This window comes from Pristis pectinata, chromosome 8, assembly GCF_009764475.1.
Source record: "Pristis pectinata isolate sPriPec2 chromosome 8, sPriPec2.1.pri, whole genome shotgun sequence".
Lineage (NCBI taxonomy): Eukaryota > Metazoa > Chordata > Chondrichthyes > Rhinopristiformes > Pristidae > Pristis > Pristis pectinata.
In genome coordinates, this window is record NC_067412.1 from 50,826,683 (window position 1) to 50,851,020 (window position 24,338).

A 24,338-nucleotide genomic window follows, 5' to 3' on the forward strand; every position below is an offset into this window, starting at 1 on the left:
TTGGTGGGGTCTCTCTCCCTCTCTCAATCTCTCTCTCTCAGTGCAGGGTTTCTCTCTCTCACCCACGCATGGGGTCCCCCTCTCTTGCCCGGGTTGTGGTCTTTCTCTCTCTTTCTCTCTGATTGGTTCAGTGTTTTCCCTGCACAGGGAGAGGGAGAGAGAGGGAGAGAAAGAGAGAGGGAGAGAGAGAGGGGGGGGAAGAGAGAGAGTGAGAGAGTGAGAGAGAGAGAGAGAGAGAGAGAGAGAGAGAGAGAGAGAGAGAGAGAGAGAGAGAGAGAGAGAGAGGGAGAGAGCCCTGCGAGGGAGGAATCACCACCCCTCTCTCTTCTGGAGAAGTGGCCTTTTCCTCTGCAGGGGATGGAGTCTCTCTATCTCAAGGGGTGGGGTCTGTCTGTCTGTCTGTCTGTATCTCTCTCTCCCAACCCTTTGTGAGTTTTGACTCTCTCTCATCAAGTGTTGGGTTCTCTCTGTCCCTCCCCCAGTGGTGGGGACTCTCTCTTTCTCCCGGTGTTGGTTCTCCCTCTCACCTAGGGTTGGCTTCAGTCTCTCTCTCTCCCTCCCGCTATAGTGTGGTCTCTCTTCTCTCTCTCCACCCCCCACTCCCCCAGCGATCAGGACTCTCTCTCTCTCTCTCTCTCATTGGTTTGGTGTTCTTCCTACACAGAGGGAAAGGGAGAGAGAGAGCAGGGCGAGAGAGGGGAGAGAGAAGCACAGAAGGAGAGAGAGTGAGACAGATAAAGCCCACCTCTGGGGGTGGGAGGGAAAGAGAGAGAGAGAAAGAGAGAGAGAGAGAGAGGGAGGGAGGGAGAGAGGGGTGGGGGTGAAAGACCCAAGCCCTGGGAGGGAGGGAATCACAACTGTCACTCTCTTCTATGGATATGGACTCTCTCTTTCTCTCTCTCTCTCCCAGCCATGGAGATTCTCTCTCCAGTTTGGTGTTCTCCCCACACATGAAGAGAGAGGCAGAGGTGGGGGGGGGGAGAGCGAGGGAGGGGGTAGAGTGAAAAAGAGAAAGAGAGACAGACAGACAGAGAGAAAAATCACAGACCTAGGAGACAGAAGGACATGCATTTGAGAGAGAGAGAGAGAGATTTTAACCCTCCCCACCCCCATCCCACCGCACGCAAGGGAGAGATAGAGAAACTCCCACACTGGGATGGAGAGAGAGACTCCACCCCCAGGAGAGTGAGACAAAGGGAAATAGAGGGAGAGACAGAGAGAGAGAGAACCCACCACCCCGGAAGGGAGCAGGGAGGGAGACAGGGGGAGACAGAGACACAAAGACAGACAGACAGAAAGAGAGAAACAGAGACAGACAGACAGACATATGCCCTGGGAGAGAGGGAATCACCACAGTCACTCTCTTCTTTGGATATGGACTCTGTCTTTCTCTCCCTCTCTCTGTCTTTCTCTCCCTCTCTCTCTCTGCCCCACTCTCTCTCCTGGAGATGTGGCCTCTTTCTCTGCAGGGGATGGGGTCTCCCTGTCTCTCTTGGGATGAGGTGTGTGTCTCTCTCTCAACCCTGTGTGTGTGTGTGTGTGTGTATGTGTGTGTGTGTGTGTTTGAGAGAGAGAGAGAGAGAGACAGAGAGAGAGAGACCCCATACCCAGATAGAAAGAGAGACCCTTCATTGTGGGTGGAGAGAGATGTAGTATGAGGGAGATAGAGGGAGGGGGGGGGGGGAGAGAGAGAGAGGGAGGGAGTGAGGGGGAGAAAGAGAGACCCCACAGCCCAGATGGAAAGGGACCCCACGCCAGGGGGTGGGGGGGGGGGGGGGGGAGAGAGAGAGAGAGAGAGAGAGAGAGAGAGAGAGAGAGAGGCAGAGACAGACAGACAGAAGCAGAGAAAGACAGACCCAAGCTGTGGGAGGGAGGGAATCACCACAGTTAATTATCTTCTGTGGATAGGGTCTCTCTCTCTCTCTCTCCTTCTGCAGAGAAAATGGCCACATCTCCAGGAGGAGGAGGGGTGGAGGGAGTGGGGGGGGAGGGAGGGAGGGGGAGAGAGAGAGAGAGAGAGAGAGAGAGACCCTATCCACAGAAGAGAGTGACTGTGGTGATTCCCTCCCTCCACAGCTTGTATCTGTCTCTCTCTGCTTCTGTGTGTGTTTGTGTCTTTCTCTCTCTCTCTCTCTCTCTCTCTCTCCCCACCCCCACCAAAGAGGTGGTGTCTCTCTATCTCCAATGGGTGGGGTGTCTCTGTCTCCCTGGCATGGCATATCACTCTCTCACTCTGTCTCTCTCTCCCTCTCTCTCCTTCCTACTATCTCTCTCTCTCTACACCCCCAACATGAGGTCTCTTTCTATCCAGGGTGTGTAGGGTGTCTCTCTCTCTTCTCTCTCTCAAAGGGGTGGGGTCTCTCTCTCTTCGACTATCTCTCCTTCTGTCCCCCTGGGCATGGGGTCTCTTTCCATCTGGGGTATGGGGTCTCTCTTTCTCCTTCTCCCCCCCCTCTCCCCTACTATCCCTCTCTCTCTCTCTCCCTCCATCTCTCTCTCCCTCTCCCTGCCCCCAGGGAAACCCACCCTCTGAGAGAGAAGGAAAGAGAAAGACAGAGTGAGAGCGATACTACCATACCCAGGAGAGAGAGATAGAGATAGTCGGAGAGTGACAGAAAGCGAGAGAGGGAGAGACACCCCACCCCTTTGTGAGACAGAGGTACACCTTATCCATCCAGTGGGGGGGGGGGGGGGCAGAGAGAGAGACCAGCACCAGGATGGATAGAGACCCCGTCCCTTTGAGAGAGAGAGAGAGAGAGAGAGCCCTATGGGCGATAGGATGCAGAGAGACCCCATACCTAGCAGAGGGAGAGAGAGAGAGAGAGAGAGAGGGAAACATCATCGGGGGGGGGGGGGGTGTTGGGACTCCGTCTTTCACCCGGGATGTGCTCTCTTTTTCTTCCTCTGCTGGGAGTGAGGTCTCACTCTCTCTCCCAGCGGTGGAGTTTCTATGTCCCAGGGGTAGGGTTTCTCTGTCCCGGGGGTGGGGTTTCTCCCTCTGTCCCAGGGGTGGGGGTTCTCTGTTCCAAGGGTGGAGTTTCTCTGTCCAGGGGGTGGAGTTTCTCTGTCCCGGGGGTGGGGTTTCTCCCTCTGTCCCAGGGGTGGGGGTTCTCTGTTCCAGGGGTGGAGTTTCTCTGTCCCGGGGGTGGGGTTTCTCCCTCTGTCCCAGGGGTGGGGGTTCTCTGTTCCAGGGGTGGAGTTTTCTGTCCCGGGGGTGGGGTTTCTCTCTGTCCCGGGGGTGGGGTTTCTCCCTCTGTCCCAGGGGTGGGGGTTCTCTGTTCCAGGGGTGGAGTTTCTCTGTCCAGGGGGTGGGGTTTCTCCCTCTGTCCCAGGGGTGGAGTTTCTCTGTCCCGGGGGTGGGGTTTCTCTCTGTCCCCTCCCTCTCCGCTTTCCCTTCTCTCACTCCCCGTGACGGTGTGAGTTTCCCGGATCGGTACGGTTCACCATGCAGCGAGGACTGAACTTGGCCCGCCGGCTCCTCTCCGCCCCCCGCCGGCTCCCAGACCCCGTCGCCCGCTCTCTCCGCTCCGCCGCCGGGCCGCACCGGACCCACAGAGACGGTGAGACACACGGGCCGCTCCGGGGTTGCTCCCCGCCGGGACTCAGCCACTGAAACATCTGGGAAACAGCAGGGAGGGAGGGTTGTACCAGAGTGTGGTGTCCGGTGGAGATACTCAGCAGGTCGGGCAGCGTCTGTAGTTAAGGATCCTACCACAGTGTGCTCTCCAGTGGAGATACTCAGCAGGCCAGGCAGTGTTGGAGGGATAGAAACAATGTTTCAGGTGGTCATTAAAGCCCACGGAGTTCACTGATGTCCTTGGGGTGGTGTTGGTGTTGCCCGTGGTGTTGGGATGGGGCTGGATCTTCCCCCTCTTCTGGGTCTGGCGATGTGTGTGGCTCTGGGTTTTGGACTGCTTCACCTGCCCCCTAGGAGGTCCGCCCGTCGCTGCTGTCTGATGGAGCACTCTACCCCGAGAGGGGCTCATGGTCTCACTCGCTCAGCTGTTGCTCCATCTCTTGGGTTGGCAGTACCTGGCGCAGTAGATGACAGGTGACGAACATCATGTAAACCAGTGAAAGTGTTGCTGTCAAGGGTTTGGTGTGCAACATTTCAGAGGGAATGACCGGGCTGAGGGAGTGACCAGGTTGGTGAAGGGGCTGTTCTGAGGGAAGGGCATCACTTTGAGTGAGAGGGACTGGGCAGAAGTAGAGGTCAGTCTGAGGGAAAGGCTGGGCTGGTAAAAGGGGCATCCCGGAGGGAGTGGCAGTGCCAAGGGGGTAGCCGGTCTCTCTATCGATTAACCATCTCCAAATTCTGGCACATGTTGAGTAACTGAACTTTATCTCGTATCTTTATTTTTAATCTTGTATCCAATAGATTACTTCACACTTACCCAGTGACATGTAAATCACCAATTTACATGTCACTGGGTAAGTGGGAAATGATCTATTGAATACAAGACAGTCCTTCCACCCATCCATCTACCTTTTCTATCTCTGCAGTAATGCCTTGTTCTTGTTAGAAATGAGAAAGATAGTTTAATTATAAATTACAAAGCAGTTAATGCACTGAAACATCAGGATGGGTCTTAAATGTTAAACAGCATGACTTTTGAGAGTTAAACTTTGTTGATTTAGACGTGGTAATAATTGTAAAAACAAAACTAAACCTAGGGATGGGCATTGGGGAATATATTTCAGTTTACTGTAAACTGAGATGATTGCTTCATCTCTGACATTGAAAATGTCTGACGCATTATATGACTCAGACAGGCTCTCTTCCTGTTGAATGAGGAAGCTAAATTAATACCTGATTTTTTTACATTTGCAAGCTGAAGGTTAGTGTGCAATGGAAGGAGTGCCGTAGCCAGGGAACACATTTTTAAAATCACTTGCAGAAAACCCAGTTAGTTCAGGATATTTTCAATCTAGTGAGGGTGTTGATAAGATCTGGATGCCCGGCTGAAAGAATGAGAGTGAAATTCATGAGTAACTTTCAAAGGGAAATTGGAGATTTTGCTTGAAGAAGGACTGAAAGTGGCCACACAGGTTGGTAGGATGGTGAAGAAAGTGTATGGCATGCTTGCCTTTACTAGTTGAGGCATTAAGTTCAAGAGACAGAGAGTCATGTTGCAGCTCTATAAAACTCTGGTTAGGCCGCATCTGGAATATTGCACTCGATTCTGGTCGCCCTTTATGGGAAGGATTGGATGCTTGGAGAGGTTGCAGAAGAGGTTTACCGGAATACTGCCTGGATTAGAGGGCATGTGCTATGAGGAGAGATTGGACAAGCCAGGGTTGCTTCCTCTGAAGCGGTGAAGACTAAGGGGAAACCTGATAGAAGTTTATAAGATTGTGACAGGCATAGTTAGAGTAGACAGCATTTTTTTCCCCACAGAGTTGAAATGTCTAATGCTAGAGAACATTCATTTAAGGTGAGAGGGGGAAGTTCAAAGGAGATATGCGAGGCAAGTTTTTTACACAGAGAGTGGTGGGTGCCTGGAATGTGCTGCCAGGGATCGAGGCAGATACGATAGAGGCGTTCAAGAGGCTTTTAGATAGACACGTGAATGTGCAGAGAATTGAGGGATATGGACCATGTGCAGGCAGAAGGGATTAGTTTAATTAGGCATCATTAGCTTAATTAGTCCAGCACAACATCAAGGGCTGAAGGGCCTGTTCCTGTGCTGTGTTGTTCTATGTTCTCCCCGGAATGATTACATTGGAGAAAATATAGAAGATATTGACATAAATATTATTGTAGTTGATTATTTGAATGTGAATGGTTTTGTCACTAAGTTCCATGTCTCCCTTCTCTCTCATTTGTTCTTTTTTAGTACAGATGGGCATGGTGGATTGAAGGCTTGTTTCTGGGCTCTATGACTTATCATCCACCCCTGTAAGCCAGAGAAGTTTGCTCCTCTGTCTCTGTCTGTTCTCCTTGTTGAGTAAGATGTTTAATCTCCTCAGCTTTGCTGTGGCTTCCTTCGATTATCTGCTCAAGATAATTTTCAGTTCGGTGGTACAGGTTGTATATTGAACCCCTTGTCTGTCTAGGAACCCAGGGCATTGCCAGCTTATCGCAGCACAGCGGCAGTTGGGTGCAGCCTATGGCACCATGAAGTTGGAAGTATCTGCTCTTAAGCCTTTCTCATTTCAGACATTTTTGGGGCATTGAGTAAATGGAGCTGACGGGCTTCAGTGGGCCACACAGAGCAGAAGTTGCCCAAAAAGCATCAGCAATCCCATTCTAATTTAATTAATCAGTTCACTTGATGTTCCTTTTTATACACTGTGTGGTATATTGAGTTGTGCAATACGTTGTCTTTGCCTGCTTTGAATTGCCATGGTGTTAGCTTGCCAGCAGTTGACAAATGTTGTGTGGGGGTGGGGGGGGAGTGGGTCGGGAGGAAGAAAATAAAGATGGTTGCATGTGGATGAACAACGCATATCTCCGCCTCCCTCTCACTGTTATTATAACATAGGTTATTTCACACATTAGCTTCATTTGGGCCATTTTTGTGAACCAGTGGAATCCCAAAAGTCAGATGACGTTGGGGCAAGTTAACGATTAATCCGATCAGCCCTACTGGATGTACTTTGGGGTCAGGTCTTTGTGGCTGGGTTGTGCGGAAGGAATGAGAAGGGGGGTGGGGGCAGGATGGAGTGGTGACAGGAAGGTGAACAATTACCAGGAGCATGGTAACTGCCAGGTCTGAATGCCACTTTGTACCTGAGGCCTGTCCTCCTAATACAGTGGCACAGTGGGTAGAACCACTGCCTCACAGCACCAGAGACCCGAGTTCAATCCCAACCTCTGGTGCCGTCTGCATGGCATTTGCACATTCTCCCTGTGACTGCTCTGGGTTCCTCCCACAACACAAAAACATGTGGGTTGGTAGGTTAATTGGTCACTGTAAGTTGCCCCTAGTGTGTGGGCGTGTAGGGGGAGTTGATGGGAATGTGGAGAAAGTAAAGTGGGATTAATGTAGGATTAGTGTACAAAGGTGATTGATAGTCTGTATGGACTCGATGGGCCAAAGGGCCAATTTCTGTGCTGTATTTCTCTATGACTCTAACAAAGAAAAAAAATCAGGGCAAACTGAGTGCATTACGTGTTTTGTTCAGTCCAACTCTAATTAAAATTGCACTTGCATCTCCTGAAGAATGTTCTGCATATAAACTTCAAGGCCGGATACCTTCAACGTATGACAAAAAGGTTCTGCTGTGGACTGGACGCTTCAAAAGGGAGCAGGATATACCTGAAATCGTTTCGTAAGTGAACTTTTCACTTTTTAGTAAATCGGCAATTCTGTACAACAGATTCGTTTTGGGCATCCTCATTGCTTATAGACCTGCTTGCATTGGTATTGGTATTGGTTTATTATTGTCACTTGTACCAAGGTACAGTGAAAAACTTGTCTTGCATACCGATCGTACAGGTCAATTCATTACACAGTGCTTTGAGGTAGTGCAGGGTAAAAGCAATAACAGAATACAGAGTAAAGTGTCACAGCTACAGGGAAGTGCATTGCAGGTAGAAAATAAGGTGCAAGGTGATAACCAAGTTTATTATGAGGTCAAGAGTCCATCTCATTGTATAAGGGAACCGTTCAATAGTCTTATTACAGTGGGGTAGAAGCTGCCCTTGAGCCTGGTGCTTGGTGCCCTCAGGCTCCTGTATCTTCTGCCTGATGGGAGAGGGGAGAAGAGAGGACGACCCAGGTGGGTGGGGTCTTTGATTATGCTGGCTGCTTCACCAAGGCAGCGAGAGGTATAGACAAGAGTCCATGGATGGGAGGCTGGTTTCCGTGATGTGCTGGGCTGTGTCCACAACTCTATTCAGTTTCTTGAGGTCCCGGGCAGAGCAGTTGCCATACCAAGCCGTGATGCATCCAGATAGGATGCTTTCTGTGGTGCATCGATAGAAGTTGGTGAGTATCAAAGGGGACATGCCAAATTTCTTTTGCCTCCTGAGGAAGTAGAGGCACTGGTGAGCTTTCTTGGCCGTGGCATCTACGTAGTTGGACCAGGACAGGCTATTAGTGATGTTCACTCCAAGGAATTTGAAGCTCTCAACCCTCTCGACCTCAGCACCATTGATGTAAACAAGTGCATGTACACCGCCCCCTTTCCTGCAGTCAATAACCAGCTCTTTTGTTTTGCTGAAATTGAGGGAAAGGTTGTTGCCATGACACCATGTCACTAAGCTCTCTATCTCCTTCCCATACTCCGACTCATCATTATTTGAGATACAGCCCACTACGGTGGTATCATCTGCAAACTTGTAGATGCAGCTGGAGCAGAATCTGGCCACACAGTCATGAGTGTATAGGGAGTAGAGGGCTGAAGACGCAGCCTTGTGGGGCACCAGTATTGAGAATAATCGTGCTGGAGGTGTTGCTGCCTATCCTCACTGATGGCAGTCTGTTGGTCAGAAAGTCAAGGATCCAGTTGCAGAGGGAGGTGTTGAGTCCCAGGTCTCAGAGTTTGGTGATGAGTTTGCTTGGTATTATAGCATTGAAAGTGGAGCTGTAGTCAATAAACAATAGTCTAATGTAGGTGTCTTTACTGTCCGGATGCTCCAGAGATGAGTGTAGGACCAGGGAGACAGCGTCCACTGTAGACCTGTTTCGGCGGTAGGCAACTTGCAGTGGGTCGAGGTTTCCCAGGAGACTGGAGTTAATGCGTGCCATGACCAGCCCTCTCGAAGCACTTCATGATGGTGGATGTCAAAGCCACCGGGTGGTAGTCATTAAGGCACATTACCTTGTTTTACTTAGGTAGTGGGATGATAGTGATCTTCTTAAAACAGGTGGGAACCTGAGATTGAAGCAGGAAGAGGTTAAACATGTCTGCAAATACCTCAGCACAAGATCTGAGCACACGGCCAGGGACACCATCCAGGCCAAATGCTTTCCTCGGGTTCAATCTCCAGAAGACTGATCTTATGTCCTTGACGGTGACCACGGGTTCAGTTACATCAGAGGCTGGCAGGGTGGGTGGTGACAATCCACTTCCCTTCTGTTCAAAACGCGCATAGAATGAGTTAAGCTCATCAGGAAGGGATGTGCTGTTGTTGACTATGCTGCCCCACTTTGTTTTGTAGCTTGTTATGGCATGTAAGCCCTACCACAACTGATGGCTGGTCTAGGACTCTATTTTGAACCGGTATTGTGCCTTGGCATTCCTGATAGCTTAACGGAGGTCATAACTGGATTTCTTGTAAAAGTCAGGGTCACCTGATTGGAATGCAGCAGTCCTTGACTTCAGGAAGGAGTGGATCTCCCAGTTTGTCCATGATTTCTGGTTCGGGAACACCTGAATTGTCCTCATTGGTACACGGTCCTCAACACACTTGCTGATAAAGTCTGTGATGGTGGTGACATACTCATCAAGGCTGGCAGCTGAGTCTTTGAACATGGACCAGTCCACTGACTCAAAGCAGTCGCAAGAAGCTCATCTATTTCCTCAGACCAGCACTGCATGAATCTCTGTTCTGGATCTTCCCATTTCAGTTTCTGTTTGTAGGCAGGGTGAAGGTGCACAGCCTGGTGGTCTGATTTACCAAAGTGAGGGTGAGGGGTGGTTCAGGAGGCATCTTTGATGGTTGTTTAGCAGTGGTCAAGGGTGTTAGGGCCCCTGGTGGGACAGAAGGTATGCTGGTAGTATTTTGGTAAAGCACTCTTGAGGTTGGCCTGGTTGAAGTCAGCTGCAATAATGAAGAAGGCCTCAGGGTATCCTGTCTCAAGGTTGTTGACAGCAGAGAATAGCTCATTGAGTGCAGGCTTCATGTCCGTCCGTGGTGGGATGCAGACTGCCATCAGGATAGCTGAAATAAACTCCCGTGGCAGGTAGTGTGGTTGACGCTCACTGTTAGATATTCCAGGCTGGGTGAGCAGGAGTTTGCCAGGACCATCGTGTCCAAGCATCACGAGTTATTAATTAAGAAACAGACCCCTCCACCTCTAACTTTGCCTGAGGATGCTGTATGGTCCATTCAGTGGATTGAGAAGCCCTCAGGTTGAATGGCACAGTCAGGTGAAGCAGGTGTAAGCCACATTTCGGTGAGACATAGCACACAGCAGTCCCTCAGTTCTCTATGGTAGGTCAGTCTTGCCCTTATTTCATCAACTTTGTTATCAATGGCCTGGACGTTAGCTAGTAGTATGCTGGGGTATGGGGTCTTGTATTCACGCTGTTTCAGCCTCACCTACAGCCCATCCCTCTTACCACGCTTCCGAGGTAAGTAACTGCAACTCTTCGGTTCTGGAGTGGAGTCACCTGGTAAGTGATTGCTTACTGGCAGATCTGGAAGACCTGGAGCAGATTCACCTGGTCTGGAAGGTAAGTGACTGCTTGTAGCTTGGAAGACCTGGAATTGATTCAACTGACCTGTGAGGTAGGTTGTTGTTCCCATACAGGTCTGAAGGTCCTGAAGAGGAGCATCTAGGGGGGCCTCGGCATCAGGACTTGGCCCCAGGTGCTCCATAGGGTCAGGCTTCCAAGCTAGAGGGGCCGTGGCATTGGGCCCTGGCATGGGGAGTCCCTGTCGGTCGGATTGGGACTCAACCTTCGCTGGTCGAGCTCCACGTTGGGTCGTGCCTTAGGACTCCCTCCACTGCTCGGGCCTCCGGACAGGTCAGGATATGGGGGGCAGTGTCGGGTGCTCCAGTTAGTCAGGTCCTCACTCCGGGTCCTCAGGTCGCAGCATTGGGAGCTCCAGTGGGGTCTGGGAGTCGGGTCTTGGTGATGGGGGCTCGGTGGGGTTGGCTCTTTACCCTGCGCAGGCTTCCACGTGGACAGGCCCATCCTAGGCCTTGCTGGTCGTTTCCGTCTGGGTCCGGGAGTCGGGTCAGTTTCACAGTCATTCCTGGAGGTCGGAAGATCGCCAGCCCTGTAAGAAGATTTAAAAGAACATTATTAGTAACACTTAGTGATATGGAATTTTAATTTAAAAGAATAGAGTGATTATAGTAAAAGTAATGAGCAGATCTACAGAGAGCAGCTTGCAACGAGTCGCCACGTTCTGGCGCATCTTGCCATTTTTCATTAACACGGTGGTGTGCACAAAGGGCATTGTAACTATGAATTGGGGAATTCTAAGTGTAGATAGCAGAGTTTTGATAAATGCTCAGTCACATTCCTTTACTGCTGTCCATTTTTTATTTTGGTGATTTCAGGCCTCTCAGAGCTCTTGACTGAGATTACAACAATGCTTTTAGTGTAGCTGGATTGAAAACTGGAAGAAAATGCAGCAGGATTTTAACATGTGCAAGCTTTGTACTTGATAGGTCCAGAAAATAACACACTTATTTAACATTTACATTCCCTGGTTACTCCTGTGTAAACAGATATTCCTATAGATTGGTAACTACTCAGATAGAATTATTTGAGGTGTACTGTAAAAAAAATACACGTAAATATTACGTAATTTTGACTTTGTTTTGGCAAAACATCTTTTTTTCTGCCAGTAAATTACAGACATGTTTCTGAGTGAGAGTTAAATGGTGAAGCCACTTGAAATCCATTTTTGATCGGGAATGTTCTAAATACTTAGAAAGCAAAATCTGTAGACGCTGGGAATTTGAAATAAAAACAAACAGAAAACAGCAGAAACACTCAGCAGGCCAGGTAGCATCTGTAGAGAGGGAGACAGAGTTGATGTTTCAGCTTGATGACTTTACATTGGACTGCAGTGTTGGGACCCGGGAATCTTCCAGTTGTTACTTCAGCGGACAGCCTACTGGAAATGGAAGGTTGCTGACCTTTTACCGGTGGTCTTTGACGTGAAATATTGGCTTTCCTTCTGTCTCCACAGATACTGCCTGACTTGCTGAGTGCTTCCAGCATTTTCTGTTTTTAAAGGACACTGAAGTCCATTATATGGAAGTGGTCCATCTCTTACACAATGTGCGTCATTCAAAAGTGGTGGAGAGCTGTGCTCAGTGGCACTGCATAAGGTGACCCGGGAGAACTACGATTTTGAAACAAACTACTCAAGGGATATTGAAATCTGGGATTATACCTAACCCCTGCAGTCTAGAGTAAACCTACAAGACTACTGGATATCCTTATGCAATCTCACTACAACCTGAGATACATATTCATTCTCCCATGGAAGGTCATTACTCAGCATGTGTTGGTTTGGAAAGACACCAGTTGTCTTGCCTCCTGCCCCTCCCCCAGCCTCTCCCTCAACACAGTCCCTTCAGCCTGGCCCCTCCCGCAGCGCTATCCTGGTTACCAAACTGTGACCGTTTGTGAACTGTTAGATAACTAAGCCTTCATTCTCTAATGACTGGAGTCACCAGTCAGCTGCTGGTTTGGTGTCCACTGTGTGTCAGGAGAATGGGTCTGCGAGGTACCAGCAACGTTCGGGAGCCCGGCTATAATTTTGCCTTCTGTGTGTGAGCACGACCCTGCTCTGTGTCCTTCCACAGATCAGCCCCTCATTTAATGCAGAAATATCTTGGTGTACAAGCTGGAGTTAGCTGAACATTTCCAGAGCTGAGTTGGCTTTTTTTAAAACCAGTTTTAAAGGTGTTTGCAGTGATCGATCAGGCTGTTCTGTCAGAGAGGCTATGGTGAAAAACACGTTTAATATATTGAAACACGTATTATTTTTCTTGCAGCCCATTCCAGCCCCCTGGAGGACTAGGCTGGTGTCCTAATGAATATGGTGATATATTTCCAGTTCAAGCTGACCTTATTGTGAATAACGCAATTGAGTTTGTTCGTGAAAGAAATGATTGGTGAAGTTTCCATCTTAATAAAATGGCTAGAATAGTTGAAGATTGTAAAGTCTGGTGTAATATTGTTGATGGCAGACCATAGTCTTAGAGTCACAGTGTCGTACAGCACAAAACAGACCTTTTGGCCCATTGAGTCTGTGCCAACCACAACACACCCATTTACACCATGTATATAAGTTGATGTGGTTTACTACAACAGAACAGGCACTAATAAACAGATTTCAGGCCCAAGGCAATGCAAGAGGGTAGATATTTGACAAAGAAGGACATTTATGAGCATAACCTGTTAGATAAGGGCTGCAAACATTTAGTCAAAAGACTGAAACTGAATCTTAGATAGGCCATAGGCCTGGTTCCCCTCCTGAAGAGAATCCAGGATAAGGGAGAATCAAATGGATACAGGTCTGACAGAAGTGGGTGTGAGAGCAATTATATCTTTAAAGTAACTCTTAAATACTAAGTTAGATTGTAACTAAGGCGGAAGAAATTGATAACAAAATTTGCTACACTTGGTGAGCAGCAGATGTTCATGTTAGAGTTGGATGGAAGGAAACTGTGGATAGTGCAGTAAATTTTGTCATCAGTTTCTTCCAAAACAAGCTGAAATATGTAAGTCCTCTGTTCCCCAGATTTGGACACGAACTAACTGGTGTTCCCAACCCCGGCTACAAACTCAGCTTGCACTCCAGACCCCAAGCAATGAGTGAGCTGGATGCCCAGTCACTGGGATTTCCAAACATTTAGGTACTGGACTATCTCCAGAGATTTGCTGCAGTTATCTGTGAAGCACTTTGAAAGCATTGTGGTTTAAGTATGATTGCATTTAATAATATGTCGACATACAGCTGGGCATTGATTAAAGGGGGGACCATAAACTCCAGTTTTCCGGAAAATTGTTACAAGAAACTGTAAGTTAATTTATACATGGAATCAGTTTATCTGCTAAGTTGTGGTAATTAGAAGAGAATTTTAAAGAAATGCTATGGTTGAAATGTTTTGAATTTGTAACTACTAAAGAACAGGGAATGACAAGATTGATGATGATGGTAGTTTTTGAGAATGAAACATCTCGTGATTTGGGTGTGTATGAGCTACAGGTGCTACAGAAGTGCCCAGCCTGTTTTGGGAGCTGATAATGATCCCAGGAACTGAGTTGTTTGATGTTGCTGAAGTTCTCCCCATCTCACATGAAAATCTTTTCAACAGCATCGAAATGCTTTATGCGGCAAGGAACAAAATAAGGGTGCAGGTCTGCTACCTGATGATCGCCATGAGCATTGTGGCCTGTGTGGTGATGGTGGTTTCGGGAAAGAAGGTAAGTTCGCTGCCCGACCTGTGGTTGCATCTGTCAAATATCTGTTCCCCTTGCCCAGTGCCTGCTCCCCTTGCCCAACATCTGTTCCCCTTGCCCCTTACTGAACAGAGTTGACAGCCAGAGCATTTTATGATCCCGTTTGAAGGAAGCAACAGCCATGCCTCCCTCTTCTCCCATTTCAATCATCATGAAGAAGTTCTGACCCCTTCTCTCCCACTGTCAAACAGGCACCCAGCCTGCACTGTGACTGGTCTATATCCCTCTGCACTTGTCCCATGCTTGGAAGGTGCTCTGCGAGTAACCTAGTAAATACATGTAAAATTCCCTTTAGTTCAGATGTCCCCTTTGAAATCGGGGCCAATATTTTCCCCTGTAAAATAATAACCTGTTCATTTGTCTCATTCCTACTTGCAAGAGTTTGTTGTTTACAACTTGGCCGGCACTCGGGCAAGGGGCTTGCTTGTGAGTTTCACTTTACAGGACTCTAAAAGAGACAAGTTTGCAAATTGTTAGTTAACAGTTGATTGGCTAATTAGGTAATTAACAGCAGCTAATAACAGTGGGCCAGTATAGGAATGAGGAGGCTCTGGCTCTGGCGAGAGGCACATATTTTGCTGTTGTTAATATTTGATTGAGTGTAGGCAGAATGGTAGTTAGAGCAGTGGAATACTCCTCCTGCAAAATGTGGGAAGTCAGGGAACCTCATGGTCTCCCTGATGACTACATCTGTGAGAAGTGCACCCAGCTGCAGCTCCTGACAAACTGGGTCAAGGAACTGAACCTGGAGTTGGATGTACTCAGGATCATCTGGAAATCTGAGAACCTCATAGATGAGACTTTTATGGAGGTGGTAACACCCGAGGTATGAGTCTTAAATAGATGGGTGACCACCAGGAAAAGTAAGGGCAGTAGGCAGACAGTGCAGTGTTCCCCTGTGGCCATTCCCCTCACTAACAGGTATACCTCTTTGGATACTGTTGAGGGGCATGTTCTTTCAAGGGCTAGCAGCAGTGGTCAGGTCTCTGGCACTGTGACTGACTCTGAGGCTTGGAGGGAAAGGATGCAGTCAGAGCAATAGTGATAGGAGACTGGATAGTGAGGGGATTCTGTGGCTGCAGAAGAGATGCCAGGATGGTGTGTTTCCTCCTGGGTGCCAGGGTCAAGGATATCTCGGAGCAGCTGCAGAAAATGTTTGAGGGGGTGGGTGAACAGCCAAAGGTTGTACATGTTGGTATAAAGGGATGAGGTCCCACAGAAGGAGTATAGGGAGTTGGGTAAGAAGTTAAGCAGCAGGACCTCAAGGGTAGTGATCTCTGGATTACTCCTGATGCCACGTGCTAGTGAGGTCAGGAACAGAAAGATAGGCCACATGAATTTGTGACTGAGGAGCTGGTACGGGGGCATGGATTCATATTCTTGAACCATTGAGACCTCTTCTGGGGTAGAGGTGACTTCTACAAAAAGAATAGATTGCACTTGAACCAGAGAGGGACCAATATGCTTGCAGGGAATTTTGCTAATGCTGCATAGGAGGGTTTAAACTAGATTGGTAGGGGGGTGGTTCTCTGAGCAAGTCATGGGCTAAAGCAGTAGCCAGCAAGAACAAGTTTAGTGATCAGGATAGCCAGGGGCACAGTAAAGGCCAGAGAAATAAATACCCAATTAAACTGCATTTACTTCAATGCACAAGGTTAGACGGGTAAGGTGGAGCGTGGATTGACTCTGAGGACTGGGATGTTATAGCTGTAACAGAAACATGGCTGAGAGAAGGGCAGGACTGGCAGCTCAGTGTTCCAGGATACAGATGCTACAGGTGTGACAGAGGTACAGGTAGCGAGGATGGGGTGTTGCCTTTTTGATAAGGGAGGATATAACAGCAGTACTTAGAGACGACATTCATGGGGGATTGTCCAGTGAGGCCATATGGGTAAAACTTAGAAACAAGAAGGGGAGCGTCATTCTTGTGGGGCTGGATTAGAGACCCCTCTTTCCTCCCCTCCCACCCTAATAGTCAGTGGGAACTTGAGCAGGTGTGTAGAGAAATTACTCACAGTTGTAAGAATACTAGAGTTCTATTAATTGGAGATTTTAATTTCCCTGGTATTGACTGGACTACCCAGAGTGTTAAGGGCCTGGACAAGGTAGAATTTGAGAGATATATCCAGGAAAGCTTCCTGAGTTAATATATAGTGTCCTACTCAGGAGGGTGCAATACTGGACCTCCTCTTGGGGAACAAGATAGGGCAGGTAACTGAATTGGCAGTCAGGGAGCACTTTGGCTCTAGTGACCATAATTCTATTAGTTTTAAGATAGTGATGGAAAATGATAGGACAAGTCACAGGTTAGGGTCCTAAAATAGAGCAGGACTAACTGTGGGGGAATTAGGCAGGATCTAGCAGAGGTCGATTGGGTGAGCCTGTTTGAAGGGAAGGGAACAGATAGCAAGTGGGAGGCTTTTAAGAGTATGATATCAAGAGTCCCAGAGCAGTGTGTTCCTGTTAGGGTGAAGGGTAAACCTGGCAAGTTTGGGGAGCCTTGGCTGACTAGAGATATTGAGGCTCTGGTCAAGAAAAAGGAAGCATACATTGGGTTTAGGAGGTCAGGTACAAGTGAATCCTTTGATGGCTGTAAAAGATTAAGAATAATCTGAAGCGGGAAATCAGGAGGGCAAAGAGGGTATGGGCTGAAGCTGGCAGATAAGGTTAAGGAAAATACCAAGAGGTTCTATTGCTATATTAAGAGTAAGTTGCCTGGGAGAGAGTAGGTCCCCTTGGAGATCAGCAAAGTAACCTTGGTCTTGAGCTGCAGGAGATGGGTGGGATTTTTAACAAATATTTCTCCTTGGCATTTACTGAAGAGGAAATCATGGTTGCTCAAGAGATAAGGGAGCAGGTATTTGCAGCCTTAGAACACATTAAGGTGGATAAATCCCCAGGGCCTGACCAAGTGCATCCTCAGACTTTGTGGGAGGCTAGAGAAGAAATTGCAGAGGCCCTTGTGGAGATATTTGCTTCATCATTAGCCATTGGTGAAGTTCCAAAAGACTGGAAGATGGCTAATATTGTTTCCTTGTTTAAGAAGGGTAACAAGGACAAGCTCGGGAACCACTGGCCAGCAGCCTGACATCAGTTGTGGGGAAGTTACTGGAGGGAATTCTGAGGGACAGGATCTACCAGCATTTGGATGGACAGAGTCTGATCGGGGGAGTGAACATGGCTTTGTGTGTGGAAAGTCATGCTTGACGAACCTTTTGGAGTTTTTTAAAGAGTTAACCAAAGGTAGATGAGGGTAGGGCAGTGGATGTTGTCTATTTGGACTTTAGAAAGGCCTTCAACAAGATCCCACATGGTAGGAAGATCTGGAAGGTCCCAAGGAATCCAGGGAGAATGAGTTAGGATGATTCAAAATTGGCTTGGAGGTAGGAAGCAGAGGATGGTGGTTGAAGGTTGCTTCTCAGAATGGAGGCCGGTGACTATTGGTGTGCCACAGAGGTTAGTGTTGGAACCTTTGTTATTTAAATGATATGGGTGTGAGTGCACAAGGCTTGATCAGTAAATTTGTGGATGACACAAAATTAGGTGTTTATAGTAAAGGTTATTGTAGATTACAGGAGGATCTTGACCAGTTAGGGAAGTGGGCCGAGGAGTGGCAAATGGATTTCAATACAGATGATAGTGTGAGATGATGCATTTTGTAAAGTCAAATTAGTGTAGGACTTGTACTATCAATGGTAGGGCACTCAGGAGTGTAATGGAACAGAGAGACCTAGCAGTAAAAGTGCATAGTTTGTTGAAAGCAGCATCATGGGTAGACAGGGTGGTGAAAAAGGCATTTAGCATGCTGGCCTTCAGTCAGGGCATTGAGTATAGGAGTTGGGACAGTATGTTGCAGCTGCACAAGTCATTGAGGCTGAACCTGAAGTACTGTATACAGTTTTGGCCACCCTTTTATAGGAACAACATGGTTAAACTGGAAAGAATGCAGAAAAGATTTACGAGGATGTTGCCAGGACTAGAGGCCCTGAGTTCTAGGGAGAGGTTGGACAGGCTAAGTCTTTATTCCTTGGAACATAGGATAATGAGAAATGTTTAAAATTATGAGAGACATAGATAAGGTGAATGGTAAGTCGTTCTCCCAGGGTAGGAGAGTCCAAAACTAGCGGGCATAGGTTAAGGGTGAGAGGGGAAAGAATTAAGAGGGACCTGAGGAGCAACTTTTCACGCAGAAGGTGATGAGTATTTAGAATGAACTGCCAGAAGAAATGGTTGAGCTAAGTACAATAGTATCAGTTAATTATGGATTGGTACATCGAGAGGCAGGGCTTGGAAGGATATGGGCTGAATGAAGGAAATTGGAACTAGCTGGGTGGGCACTGTGGTTGGCATGGACTTGTTGGGCTGAAGGGCCTGTATCTGTGCTGTATTGCTCTATGAATCTATGAGAGTGACTACATTTCAAATGAAGTTTTCTTCAGCTGTAAAGAGCTCTGGTGTGGTTTTGAAAATAATTAATTGGCACGTCAGCCACCAAATTCTGGCCCAGCACAGCCACAGAGTGATTCATCCACAGCTCTGCAACTTACCAGGGCTTTTTCAACACTGTCCCTCCAAACCCATGACCTCCACCACCTGGAGAGATGTAGGGTTGTGCTGCTATTTTCAAATGCCCCTCTGATTTGCCTATTGTCCCATCTTGGAACTATCTCATTATCATTGGGTCTCTGCCCTAAGACAATTAACCCACTTTGTAATGAGGGTGTGTCAAGAGCCTCATAGCAGTTATAGAGTCATAGATATAGTCATACAGCACAGAAACAAGCCCTTTGGCCCACCAAGTCGATGCTAACCATCAAATACCCATCTATACTAATCTCATTTACCAGCACTTGGTTCATAGCCTTCTTTGCTTTGGTAATTCAAATGTTCTTCCAGATACTAATTAAACGTTGAAGGAGGGTGTGGAGAGAAAACTTCACATTAGATCTCCTCTAAACCTCTTACCACTTGCCTTATACTCATGCTCTCTTGTCATAGGCCCCTCTGTCATGGGGAAAAGTTTCTTGCTATCTAACCTAAAAGGCAGTTCACTGGCACCTTCAAGAGAAATTAGGGATAGGCAATAAATGGAGGCCAGCATTTAGGAAGAAAAATTTTTTAAAAAGTTTGTTCCTCCCCAGAAATTTGGAAACTTAAAACATGTTCCAAAGTAGCTTCATACTATGGTATTACCCACACCTGCTACTGAGTCTAATAGATTCCTGCTCACATGTGCTCTTGTACAGTTATAGTGTATCTCCTCTAGAGTTATCAAGTTTGATCCATTGTTATTGGGCCAATGAGCCTCCAAAAGAAGTTGTGTAACTGCCCTGTTAATTGGTGAGTGGAGGATGAAGTGATGTGAATTAAGCTTCAGGCAAGAATTGTCAAAGCAGAAAATCTGGTTGGGACATGTAATGGGCAATAGTTACTGTGCTGGGATTTTTCTGTGCAAGTGAAGGCACACTGGCAGTGGAGACCATGTGAATGGGATCAGTTCAAAGGCACTTCTGTCATATTTTAATTTGATATTGAGAAGCAAAGTAGAATGCAATTTAAGCTGTAATTTCTGCAACTTCAACACCTGGGAATATTTGTTATGGCCTGCTTCAACAAATTGAATTTCTATTGTAGAATTTATTTCTTGTGAGACCAGAGTGGGGGAGAGCTGCAGTTGGAGTTGTTAGGTCTGATCAGTCTGCAAATCATCTTAAATATGCTATTTTGAATCGTTTTACTTTAATGAAGAGAAAATGAAAGGACCCGGCAGTTCATTGTGACTCTAATGATGCTTGGCTGTCTTCTCTCAGCTCTGTCATAAATCGGAGATTCTGATTAATGTCAGGGTAAACATAAGTGAGGATGGTAGTGCAAGATTAGATGTCCCAGAGCAACTGAAACAATAAGGCAGGCGCAAAATACCAGGCCAATAAATGGGTATAACAAGATTAGGCCTAGACATAGGTTACCCTCTGTAGAATTGGAGAATGAATAAGAGACAATAAACATCTTAAATCATTGTTTTATGTCACCATTTCCCAGCAAGCAGACTTGGAGATACATTATCTGACATTCAAGACATAACCAGTGCAGCAAGAGTAGGTGGTGGTGATGTAGAGGGTTCTAGGTAGGCACAAGAAGCAGATCTTTCCCCTTTCCCTAGGATGTAAGCACATCAAAGGAGGGGGTTTGTGATGTGGCTTTGAATTGAAGGATAGATTGAAGACTTGGCAAAGTGGGGAGTGAAGCCCCATATTCAAGGAGCGTAACATAGCTGTAATTAGAAACCACAGACCCTGTAAAGGGGAAAGTGTTCCTGAAGCCCATTGTAGGGAGGAGCAGGTACCAACTACAGACCAATGGAGAGAGAGACACAAGCTACAGACCCATTCACACCAGAGAACTGTAGATCCATTGGAGCAAGGCACTTCCAGGATCTGTAGTCTGGGAACCATAGTCAGATTGGAAAATTAACCCTGGGATTTAGTCAGAGTAATATAGCACAGATGCAGGCCCTTTGGTCCAACAAGTCCATGCCGAGCACAGTGCCCACCCAGCTAGTCCTGTCTAAGTCCTGCCCCTCCGTGACATCCAGTCTAAGTCCTGCCCCTCCATGTACCTATCCAAGTGCTTCTTAAATGTTACTATTGTACCTGCCTCAATCACTTCCTCTGGCAGCTTGTTTCATGTGCTCGCCACCCTCTGCATGAAAAAGTTGCCCCTCGGTTCCCTTTTTAAATCTCCCTCCTCTCCCTGAATCTATGCCCCCTAGTTTTGGAGATGCTCCTGGGATCCATAGATTGGAAACTACAGACTAATTAAACATCCTCACAGAGGACAATAAACCTATTTGAGTGTCACAGCTGAGAAAGGTGGCAAACACTTGGAAGCATTAATTGCATGCCAGCAAGGTAAAGTGCCTCGGAGGGATGTAATCAGATGTGCGTTATGCTGAATCAACGGAAACAAATTAAAGTGGGTGGCTAACACCTTGCTAACGAAGCTTTTAAAGGAAGTTGGTAATAGAGTGGGGGAGGGAGAGAGAGATGAAGGCTTTAATCTGGCAATACCACAGCATGGGAGTTCAGTGACTGAAGTCAACATGATGGAACAGAGCAGGCAAGAGTTAAAAGTATGGAAGGGCCCACTGTGACAAAAGGGAACTGTGCAGTGGCCTTTTGTCACTGAGTCATGCATCACAGGTGGGCCCTTCAACCATTGAATCCATGCTGAAACTTAAGCAGTCAATGTAAATGGGTGGTTGATGGTTAGCATGGACTCAGTGGGCCGAAGGACCTGTGTCCCTCCTATATCTCTTTATGACTCTGTGATACTCACTTATACTAATCTGACACTAATCCCACTTTATTCTCCCCACATTCCCCTCAACACTCCCCAGATTCTACCACCCACCTACACACTGGAGACAATTTACAGCAGCCAGTTAATTTACAACCCAGTGAAATTTCAAATATTGACCAGCTATAGGTTTTGATGTTGATCCAGCCCTTTTGTGGGACAGCCTGTCTACCCATGATGTTTCACTCCCTTTCAGACCCCTCTTTTTGACCACAATGTAACATCGTACTTCACCCAGACACCTCCCACCATGGCAGTGGGATTTCCTTCTATGGACTCTGCTCACTTAACCACTTGTGCATCAGTAGGGTCTCCTTGCCCAGTGTAATCACTTGGTAGTTTCAAAAGCCATTTTGTCCATGAGAATATAAGAAGTAGAAGCAAGAGTAGGCACTTGGTCTCTCGCCTCTTCCCCATTCAGTAAGTTCATTACCTCAGCACAACTCTCCTGCACAAGCCCCATTTCTCCTATTTCTGTAATATATAAAAAAAATCTATCAATCCCTATCATGAGTACACTCTGAGCTTCCACAGCCGACTTGGATAGAGAATTCCAAAGACACAGTGGGCAGTGAATGAAGACATTTCTTCTCATCTCAATCCTGAACAGTTCACCCCTAATTTTTGGACTGTGAACCTTGGTTCTAGATGCCCCAACCAGGGGAAACATTAACTTCACACCTACACAGTAAGGCTCTGTAAAATTTGCATCTTTCAAAATGATCACTGCTCATTATTCCAAACTCGAGCGCAGGTGCAGTCTGCTTGAGTCCCCTCTGCAAAGGAAAGCCACCAAATGCAGGAATCAAACTCACGAACCTTCACTGCACTCCCTCTATCAAGTATATCCTTGGGTAGGGAGGCCAGATCTGGTGTGGTCTCAGTGGGGTCTAATAATCGGAGTAAGGCTTCTCTACCCTGTACTCAAATCTTCTTGCAATAAAGGCCAAAGTACTATTTACCATCTTAATTGCTTGCTGCACCTGTGTTAGATTTTAGTGACTGTTCCCTCTGGACACCAATACCTTTGCACACCTCGCCATTTAAAAATACTCAGCCTTTTTAGTTGTTCTACCACAGTGCATGGCCTCACATTTTTCCACATTATAATCCATCTTCCACATTCCTAACCATTCATGTTATCTGTTGACATCCCCCTGAAGTCTCTCTGTATCCTGCTCAGTGTTTACACTGCCACCTAGCTTTGTATCGTCAGCAAGCTTGGATATATTACAGTAGTTTCTCCCCTCCCTCCCCTCCCAAAATCCAAATAATCGATGTAGACTGAAGAGATTGGACCCAACACCCATCCCTGTGGCACCCACCGATCACAGCCTATTAACCTGAAAATCACATGTTTATTCCCACTGTACCCTGGTCATCCTGGCTGGGACTTTGGATGAATGGAACTCTCCCTCGGTCTGGGGGAGAAGGGGGGGGGGGTGGTGAGAGCAGACATCTGGGAAATGAGGGAATGTGAGTGAGGGCTGATCATAGTCGGCTTGTTCCCCGGTCTATGTGGACTCTGATCATCTTGTGCTGTCAATAATATGAAGTTCAGGGGCCGTTTCTGAGTTTAATGTTGCCTTACCAATTCCATGTGATTTGAATACTGATTATTATAGAACTCCCAAAACAAAGCTCATTCAAGATGCTGAGTAGCTGCTGTGTTTTTCTTTCTCTATTTATAGGCTTTTAAACAGCATGAAAGCCTCACCAAGTGGAACTTGGAGAAAAAAGCCAAGCTGAAAGAGCAGTATGTGCAAGAGCATGGGATAGTCACCGAAAAGGCCCAGTAATTGGACAAAGGTTCAGCAGCACCACTTTGTCTGGTTTTTGTTGGTTGAAAACAATCGATAGATATTATCAGCACTGGCTGTGGAATTCATCAACACAATGACTGGTGCACACATTCCTCATCAATCTTTTTAATACTTGCTCTCTAAATTGATCCACTGTTCATATTTTTTTTGAGTTCCTTTCCCAGTTTGAACCTGTTGTTCTGATATAATCCCAGTAATGTCATGATTCTCAAATTAGACCCAGTTGTTGCAAACTGTCTTGTTTATGCCCAAAGAAATTCCTGTGCCCACTTTTAAAACAGAACTGTTAACTCTTAACTAATCACTAAGGAATTTGAGGTGTATTTTCAAAGCCCCATGTCCCCAACAATAACCAGACCTCATACTTAGTTAATAACTTGTGTAGCTCATAGCCTCTGTTCTGGTTACATCAGTTCTGTTCTGAAGCAGTCCCACATTAACTATCCTCTGTACCATTTCTAGTTCTATCATTTACATACATTCATGGTATTTTGCTTGTGTTTTCTTGTAACTCGTTTTTTTGGAAAACCAAGTTTGCCTCCAGAAATTTAAACTATGTGAGCATAACTATCTTTTTGGCTTTTTTTTCAATATAGAATATAAAATACTGGTGCACCAGGTCAGTAAAACACATTGTACTTCACCACAGCTCATGATCCACAAGTGCAATTTATTCTTCAGTCTTGAGACTCGATCATTAAGACTCGAAACATTTAGAAATGCTTTAAATATAGAATTGCAGTGACATTAAATCAGTTTGTTATTTGTATGAGATGCTAGTTTGATTTTTTTTGTGAAAATCTGAATAAAATATTATCTGTATTCTATTATTAAATGAATATTTAATTGATATCAAAATTACTGTTTGTTTTTATTTTTCTCAGAATGTGACATTTACAAAGTTGCTGACAATGAATTTCATTATTTTAGACTAATTTTAATTCAGAACTTTTATTGATGACAGATTTACTTAGCAAGTGTTTTGAGGGATTTTCCCACCCCAATTACAAGCCATATGCAAAATACCTCAGAGATTTGTCATCACCAAGC

The 24,338-nt window shown here is 46.5% G+C and overlaps 1 protein-coding gene across 1 annotated transcript; it reads left to right on the plus strand.

Annotated features, from left to right (window-relative positions):
- Positions 1-3,361: 3,361 nt before the first annotated feature.
- Positions 3,362-24,138, plus strand: LOC127573670 (protein FAM162A-like). Its single transcript, XM_052022080.1, has 4 exons — positions 3,362-3,560; positions 7,167-7,275; positions 13,962-14,070; positions 23,157-24,138. The coding sequence occupies exons 1-4, from the start codon at positions 3,446-3,448 to the stop codon at positions 23,262-23,264; spliced, it is 441 nt and encodes a 146-aa protein (XP_051878040.1). The 5' UTR covers positions 3,362-3,445; the 3' UTR covers positions 23,265-24,138.
- Positions 24,139-24,338: the final 200 nt, after the last annotated feature.